Below are 9,337 nucleotides of genomic sequence, written 5' to 3' on the forward strand. Positions count from 1 at the left end.
TAGAAGCACCGTTAGCAGAGGCTTGGAAGGGTAATGGGAGCATGAAGAGAGGCTTGTTAGTGGGTCCAAAACATACAGTTAGATAGAAGGAGTAAGTTCTGGTATTCAGTAGTAGAGTAAGTAACAACAGTATATGGTATATTTCAAAATAGCTAGAAGAGAGAACTTGAAATACTCTGAACAGACAGGAATGATAAATAGTCTAGGTGAAGGGCTACCCAAATACCCTGAGTTGATCTTTAAACAGTCTATACATACAACGTACAAATACAAATAATGTAACCTAATCACATGTACCCTCAAACTAATCCAAATTTTAAAAAAAAGTCGATACATGTAATAAACATCATATGTACTCCATAAATATGTACAAATATTTGTATCAATTAAAAAATAATAAACCCTAAGATTAGAATCTGAACAGCTTCCAGAGGAGCAGGTTTGGACTGCAGTTGAGTTCTGACTTTCTCCATGTAAGTTTGAGAATAAAATTAGACATCTGTGTGGATAAATGAATACAGAACCAAAAATATTTTGCTTATAAAAAATTTCTCTCTGCACCATCCACAAAGTGTGCTAGAAATGACCTCAAAATAATCCAAACTGTTAGACATCGGGGAGGGGCTGTCTTCAGATGGCGTGTTAAGAGCTTGATTAAAAGCAGTTGCAACTACTTGCTCAAGAGTTTTCAGTTACATTCATAAAATAATTTCCTTGAGTTTAGCAAATTCAAACATAAATTTGTTTCTCAATCATTCGTTAACACCCTTGAGAATATTAGCTCAGCTTTGGTGCTGAAACTTTCAAATCATTTTGACAATGACTCATGCTAAGAAATAAATTTTACATTACAACTCAGTACATGTGTAATCACACATATAATCACAGTAGACAATTGTTGTGCAAATATTCTGATTAGGACGGGCTGAAGAAAAACTTAGACACAATGGGAAGGTATGACATGCTTTATTCAGCTCACGGTGGCAGGGGGAGTAAGCATGGCAGATCTGTACAAGCAGCAAGTCCCCTACACCTTTATACCCAATGGGACAACAGAGGCAAGGTGCCAGGCAGCAGTTACATAAACACAGCATCACTATACATAGTTATGGCTATCTAAGAGCACATGGAACATTCCCATGGCTGAAAAGGCCCAAGCTACTTTGTCTCATCCCACAACATTTCATCAAATAACATGTGCAATAGATTCTAATATCTTCTTTTCTGTGGCATTTATTTTTTGGATTTTGGCAAATCCCATTAAATTGACCCAATGATCCACTAAGGGGTTACAACTCTCAGTCTGAAAAACTACCTAGGGGAGAGGTGCTCCTCAAACTATCTAAAAAGAACTTCTATTTCTAATTTCCAATGTTTTTGGACCTAGACCTTTGTTAATTATAATAAAAACAGACTACCTGAAAATAAGTGAAAAATAGATACAAAAAATATAAGCCCATTATATATATCTCTGTGTTTGAGAATTTGGAAAGAAGAAATGTGTATGTGTCTCAATGGGGTTAGTAACAGCCTTGATTAAAGATACATCCATTTGCCAAATAGGTGAGGTGCACCTGACCCAATAAGAACATTGAGGGAATTCAGGATCTGTATTAGCCAAGTCTGTAATTCAGCGATTGGCATTGGGTAGGGCTGGCTGAGTCCTCACAAATCCCTCCGTGGCGTTCCACACACCTCACTAGTAGAGACAGGCAGGAGACTGCTCAGGACCCAAGAGTCCCTATAAATCAGCAATCAGCAAAGACACCAGGCCAAAATTTGTTCTAGAATGCTTTAGCCAAAAAAGAGATTAAAGTTACACATTTGAGTCCAGAATAGGACAGACCTTGGCAGCTATTTTTCCTAAAGATTTCTACCTTTTACTGGTCAAAGAAAAGAGAAGCAACAGGCAAAGATGAGATCTGGAATCCAAAGACATGCTGAAATAGAAGTCAAATTACCCATTTTGGTCCCAGAGTATCATCAGGTTCTCTGAAAGAGTCATCTACAAAATAATAAGGGACCAGACAGCAATCTCTGTTACCCTCAGCAATGCCCAATATGCACTCAAGTTCCAGGGCATGTCAAGCTATTCATCTGACCTATTCGGGCAAAGAGATCAGATTCAACCAGTTTCCTGCTTGAGAAGGTTGAGAGGCTCAAGTAGGACTTTAAAATTTGATGAGCAGTCTCAAGGCAATGGATCTCTAAGAATCATTTGCTATATAAAGGTATGAAGGCAATGGGTGAGTGAAATACAAGGAAACAAGCAGATTACCTGGATCCACTACTAGCTTTGAAGAGGCCGAATGAGATATTGCCCTACCGAGAGGAGCCTGCAGCTGGATACCTGCACTACTGAGAGTCAAAGTAAAGATCACATCCTCATTTCCTCCACAACAGAGCATTTAGCAAAATTCCTGACACGTCTTATGAGCATTCCAAAGAAATAGTCAGCTAACGTTAAGTAACTGGATAATGAGTGACATCTAACTCTTGGCCAACTCCAAAAGCAACACCCGACATCCTTCTGAGCACTTCTACAACTGTGACTGCTACAAGTAAAACAGGTGGGTTTTGTAGTGTTCCTTATAAGTCATTATGCGAAGTTAAATGGCAAACCAGGCCCATATCCCTCAAGGAACCTGAAACATAACACTCCAGCACTAATTGGTACTGGCATCAATATCCTACATCAAATGACTAAACATAAGTTGGGGAGTCCATGCTCAACAAGGACCCAAAGCTGTTTGGTACATTGAGTACCTTTCTGTTGCCTCCAATATTTTTTTTTTTTCTTGAAGTTCAGTGAAACTCATCTATAAATGATCCAGTATTACTGGGACCGATTTTTAAGAAACAGAAAATATTATCAGATAGCAATCAAGACCTGGCTGAAATTTTGTATCTTTTGACAAATCTCTCCCGATACCTCTCCTCCAGCCTCTTCCCAGCACTAGTTTCCATAGCACTAGAGTTAACAGTGATTTATCATATATTTTCAAATAGCAAGAAAAGAGGATTTGAATGTTCCCAGCACAGAGAAATGATGAATGTTGGAGTTGATGAATGCTGATTACGCTGGTTTGATCACTACATATTGAATGTGTCACTGTGTAGCCCATAAATATGTATAATAATTATGCATCAATTAATTTTTTAAAAGGTTGAGCTGACTATTCTGACTTTGAGCTTTAATATTTATTGAAAAACAGTAAATAATATTAGCCATTTAAAAAATAATTCAGGTATTAAGTAGATCTTAGAAATGTCCCTGTAATGTAAAGTTAAAGAAGTTAAGTAACAAGTTACCCCATGTGGCTGGGAAAAGCAGAGCTGGGTTTAAAAGCAAATTTCTGCTCCTCTCACCATGCCCCTCAGCCTCTCAGGATCAGAAACAATGTGTACAATGTCCATAGACAGTAGCGCCACAATTAGAAATTCCACCAAGAGTCAATTACAGAGACAGCTCCTTATTTTCTTACCTAACACAGTTCTCAGATCTTATTTTAAAATCAGACATCTGAAAGTAGAGCAATGGCATGTACACACACAAAGATTCTCTTCTTCCCCAAAATAAAACAATGTAAAATTCCAGGCTACGTTTTGAGCAGCTGCTGCTTCCCTCAGGTCTTGGCAACAAATGAATGAGAATTTTTGTAAGGATCTGGGCCAGGTGGGAAGTAAATGTAGGCTGGGAACGCCATCCTGCTGCCACTGGGACTTGGGAAGTTTATCTAGCGTCCTTTGACCCTGTAAGCCTGCTATGCGGACAGAGACAGATGGTATAGTAAAGACTATTCTTTAAACTCTGGATCTGAATGAAACACAAGTAGGAGGGGTAAGAGAAAGGGAACTGTCTTTGGCACATTCTATAGCACTATCCAAGTGGACCTTAGCAAGCCATTCATAAAGGCCCTGGTATACCTAGATAACACAATGAGCCTTCCCATGTCAGGAGAGGGCTGTGCAAGAGGACACCCTTATGGGATATCTCAGTCCATTGGGCTACTGAATAAAATACCTCAGACTGGGTAGTTTATAAACAGCAATCACGTATTCCTTACAGCTTTGGAGGCTGTGAAGGTCAAGATCAAGCCACCAGCAGATACAATGTGTCTACTAAGGGCTTGCTCTCCCCTGCAAAGATGGTACTTTGTGGCTGTGTCTTCACATGGTAGAAGGGCAAAAGGGGCTCACAAGCTCCCTCCAGCCTCTTTTATAAGGGCAATAATCCCATTTATGAGCACTCTGCCCTCATGGTCTAACCACATCCCAAAGACTCTACCTCTTAATACTAAACAATGGTAATTAGGTTTCAACATGCAAATTTTGGGTTGACACATATATTCAGACCATAGCAGAGAACAATAAACTTTCAAATTATCAAACGAGCCATAATGCCCTCAAAATAAGACCCCTGGAATAATCAGGAGAGGTATCTGCTATCTCCAAGAACAGGAAACTAGAGGGGGCCTCTGCCTAGCACAGATGGTTCTGTTAAAGAGACTTTTCAAGAACAGTCCCGACCAAGACCTATACCCTAATGCAAAAATTTCATTGTTGACCAATTACTACAATCCTAAATTATATCAATTGAGAAGTAGCTGACACATTTCAGTGATTATAATCTATCATCCAGATTAATTATTCTCATCTTGTTCTTCAAACTTTCCCATACTCAAAGTTCTGCCTCTTTCTGGCATTTTTTAAAAGAAAATAGTCTATGAAATAAGTTATCTACCTTCTACTATCACAATGCCACTTAATAGCTGTGAAACATTACATAAGTTATAAGTTATTGTACTTCAGTTTCCTTGCCTCTGAAATGGGATTTAAAAATGACTCCTGGACTACAGATTTGTTGTAAGGACTAAATAAAGCATAATACTGAGTGGTTAGAACAGTCTGGCATAGAACGCCATTTAATAGGTAATAACTGATGTCATAGGTTTGGTAAGAGCTGAACTGAGCAGCTGGGGATTAGAGCAGTCAATTATAACAAACAAAAATGAAAGTTGTAGTCAAGTCTTGATCATTTACTGCAGCAGTACCTATAAGAGGCTGAGAGTAGAAAGCGCTGGATCCTTCAGTGTTCCATATTTGTCCCCATGGAATGTCACTGGGTAGTGGAGCAAAGCAGAGCAGACCGGGGGATCATCTCCTTGACTGCCCAAGGAGCCCAGCACAAAAGGCTTCTCCATATTTGTGGCCACAGGACCCAGAGTGGGGGGAAAAGAGGACTAGGAGTAGGAGAGCATTAGACACTGAGTCAGAGTGGAGGAAAAAGTCTTCAAGGCCGATTCCACCTCCAACAAGGTGGCCTTAGCAGAGCCTTGGGCCTGAGAGAGGCTTTGAATGGAGGAACCTGGGCTAGAAATGCAGGTGCACATAACTGCAGGACGGGCAGGTGGAAGAGAGAGAGCACCTGAGTCCTTGACTGTCCTCCCTTAGGAGACTGGAGGGAGGTGGCTGGGCAGCACGTCTGGGTGGAGGACAGGAGGCCTGCCAAGTAATTAATGCCTTTATAGTCACCTCCAGTTGGCCTGAAGGTTTACACACAGGATTGGGACCAGAGCTGATTCCTCATGTTATTATCTCACACACACACCCTACTCATCTGGGGCAATGTAAGTGCTACTGAGGTGTCACTGGGGACAGAGAGCATGTTAGTTCTCACAACTAACAGGAATAAAAGGCAGTCTTAATAAAGACTTCTGTCCTACAAGTTTCCTTTTCTTTTTGTTTTTTCCTCTCCTGTAACTTTTTTTTTTTTTGAGTTGTGGTAAATATACGTATACAATTTATTATCTTAACCATGTTTTAAGTGTGCAGTTCAGTAGTAAGTACGTTCACATTTCTGTGCATTCTTCAGAACTCTCTTAGTCCTACAAAGAACGCTGGACCCATGAAAAAACAGCTCCCCGTTCCCAGTCTCCTCTAGTCTTGCTGGTTACTTCTCTTTACTTTCGTTTTATTTCTATTAAGTGATTTTGCCTCTTCATCATTCCAAAGGTCATATTTATACTCTCACAGTCTGTCTAGTGTTCTGAAACACCAGAAAATCCCACATCCTGCACCCCCAGACTTACTGGAACCTACAGTCTTAGAACGGACTTCTACAATTGCCTTTGGTGCTAACTATTCCCTTTGGATTCTTGTTATTCATGCTAAGTGGCATGTCAAATTTTTTCAAATATAAATCATGCTTGCCCCATAAGACTCCTAGGAATAAACCTTCCATTTCATTATGGTAGTAAAATTATAAGGACCAAGAAGTCAGTGAGAAAAGTGACTTTCCAACCACGTTTTGGGGCCAATCCTTAATACCTCTGAAGATGAACTACACGCACACAGTATGTTGTATTTTTAAGTGGTTTTTTTTTTTTTTAATTTTTGTCTCTCTAGGAGATGTGTTGACATTTTTGGATTCTCATGTGGAATGTAATGTTGGTTGGTTGGAACCTCTTCTGGAAAGAGTTTATTTAAGCAGACAGAAGGTGGCCTGTCCAGTAATTGAAGTCATCAATGATAAAGACATGAGGTAATATCTCCACATTCCACAAAATACTTCTAAGCATGCCTTTAGCCATGAGTAGCACGAAGTCCTAATTATACTCCAAGTATGTATATTCTTAAAATTTTTTAAATGCACAGTTTACTCTCGTAAATAAACTAGAACCTCTGAAGATTATCATTCCAGGGACTATAATGAACTGGTCAAAATCCAGAGTGTCCACATAGGGAATGAGGTCTTTTGTACAGATACCTGCCTGTGGTGAGTGTCTGGTGTATGAAAATTAGGTCAATTTAAGGAGATGGTCAACCATGGAGGTTCTACTATGTACAATAAATATCTTGGGACCAGAGCCTGTTAACCCAGTAGTCTATTTGCTTATTACAAATTCTTAACTCTAAATATCAATAAATGCTAATATTGTCTAGTTTTTCCTCCTTAACGTTTGACTTCCAAAATGTTTATTTTCCTCATTTAGTTTTTTTGTATGTGTGTGGGAAACATATGTGCTTCTAAGTTATATTTTTCCTCAAAAAATGGCCAGGACCTTACTAAAAAGAGTGAATAAGCTAAATGTGAGCAATCCAACCAATCATTTACCAATGCAAATTGTACTCAGAAACTTTTCTTAACTATCATGAAGAGGTGATAACCTAAAACTATCTGCTTATGCACTTGTTTCATTCATTTAAGTACATCATGGCGCCAGGCGGATGAAATATATAAAGATGTACCTACTCTCAGATAGCCCTTCTGTTTTTATTCCTGGATTAGTTACATGACAGTGGACAACTTTCAAAGAGGCATCTTTGTGTGGCCCATGAACTTTGGTTGGAAAACAATTCCTCCAGATGTCGTTGCAAAAAACAAAATTAAAGAAACTGATATAATAAGGTAAGTGTGTGAAAGTTAAGACTAGTAAGCAGTCATTTAACTTTTGTAAAAGTACAAAAAAATCAATTCTACAAAAGCGCTATATCCCATCACTCTATCCACATGAAGAATTATAATTCTATTCAGAATATTACCAAAGCAAATAGTTTTCTTGAGACTTTAGTTTCCAATTTCCAAAACTTATTTTTAAATAGTCAATTGCACCTTATTCATCCCTGAACCCAGAGAAATTTACTAACACTATCTTGTTTCCTGTATTTATAACCTAAGAAACACCAACTAAATGAACATGCTGCATAAATGTGGTATAAATACCCACAATATGAAAGTAAATACAAATAAAAATTAAAAGTAAATAATAGTAATAGAAATATCATAATAGCAATAGAAATATCATCATAATAGAAGGAGTTAGGATTTTCTTTTACAGTCTAATCCTACCTACTCCATGGGAAAGACGCCAAATTCTGTGTATTAAGAAGCAGACACAGAAAGTGTATGTGAATTAAAATCTGGACTTCGCTACTGGATAAACTGGGTTGAAGAGTATGGCTTAGACCTGAAACCAAAATGGGAAACCAAAATAGGAACTTCCTATTTCTTCCCCAGAGTTAGGGGCTCCAGGACAGGTACTCAGCCAGCCACAGGCAGAGCAGCAGATGTCCTGAACACCCCCTGCTGGGGAGAAAACTTGAGCAGACACAGGCAGGCAGGCCCAAGAGTGCACACTGCAGCATGTTTCTCCTGGACTTCCCCCTCAATAAATCACACCTCCTCCCCCGCCAGATGTGCTACCTTCAGAACTGGTACCTCCAGGGAGGAAAGTGGGGGGTTCTGTCACTTACTAAGCTCTGTGTACCAGGCATTTGCCTCCCTCTATGACCCTAAGAGGGAGATGATGGTATTTACTTTATGGAGATAAAGAAATGGAGATTTTAAAGAGTTAAGTCATTTTGCAGAGAGACACAGCTAGTGGGGGAAGAGTTTGAGATTCAAACCCAGATCTGCCTCAACTGCACACTCTTGTCCCAATCCCACCTAAAGAACCTCTTTGCATTTTTTAGACTCCCACTTTGAGGGGCAACATAGTGATTGAGTTCAGACTCTATTAAATATAATGTTAGGGAGAGAATGCATTCTGAATAGTCTGGGAAGGAAAGTTGGGCTATAGAAAGGACATATACATAAATGATGGAGGAGGGCACAGAGGTGTGGAGCAGGAATGACCTTGCCCTTGAGATTGCTGAGCACAAAGCAGGCTCTCCATAGACACCACTTTCAGCTGGCTCAGTGGCGACCACCATGGGAAGTGATTGCTGCCTTGTCCATCTGCCGACTGAAATACAGTTTCTATGTCCCATGAGCAACAATAGTAATGAAGGCTTTGGAGCCAGGCTCTCTGGATTTGAATCTCAACTCTGCTACTTACCAGTGGTGGGAACTTGAAAAGTTTGCTTAACCACTGAGTCTTTGTTTCCTTATTTTTACATGAAGACCAACCGAAGTAGCTGTCACTTAGATTGTTTTTGGCATTTAATCAGATAATATACATAAAGTGCTTGCCACATAAAAAGGTGTCAGTACAGTTTGTCTGTAGCTGAGAGGCAATAGCAAATGAGTTAAGACAGAGTCAAGTCCAATTGCCCAGTGTGAACCCAAGGTGTGAACGGTGCTCATCTTAGGCCCTGAGAAAGTTTCTTGCCTTCTCCACATTGCAGATTCTTACTAATCAGACAAACCCACGATATGTTAGTGAAGTCTAGCATAATACACATATCATAATACAGCAATGCCGGCATAAGTTTTAGCAACCTTGAAGAATTTGTGGTACAGTGTTAAGGACAAATGAGAATCCTAGGCTGGGCACAGTAGTTCCCACCTGTAACCTAGTACTCTGGCAGGCCAACAAGGGATCACTTGAGGTTT

The 9,337-nt window shown here is 39.6% G+C and overlaps 1 protein-coding gene across 2 annotated transcripts in view; it reads left to right on the forward strand.

The window, feature by feature from the left end:
• The window catches only part of GALNT5 (polypeptide N-acetylgalactosaminyltransferase 5), a 46,009-nt gene that overhangs the window by 23,599 nt on the left and 13,073 nt on the right, over window positions 1-9,337 (forward strand). For both annotated transcript variants that reach the window (XM_003795958.2, XM_023516815.1), the window contains exons 4-5: window positions 6,409-6,544; window positions 7,292-7,411. In XM_003795958.2, coding sequence (XP_003796006.1) covers window positions 6,409-6,544; window positions 7,292-7,411 — 256 coding nt within the window. The remainder of the gene's footprint in view (window positions 1-6,408; window positions 6,545-7,291; window positions 7,412-9,337) is intronic.

The sequence above is a fragment of the Otolemur garnettii genome, unplaced genomic scaffold, assembly GCF_000181295.1.
Source record: "Otolemur garnettii isolate 467f Iridium unplaced genomic scaffold, OtoGar3 scaffold00098, whole genome shotgun sequence".
Lineage (NCBI taxonomy): Eukaryota > Metazoa > Chordata > Mammalia > Primates > Galagidae > Otolemur > Otolemur garnettii.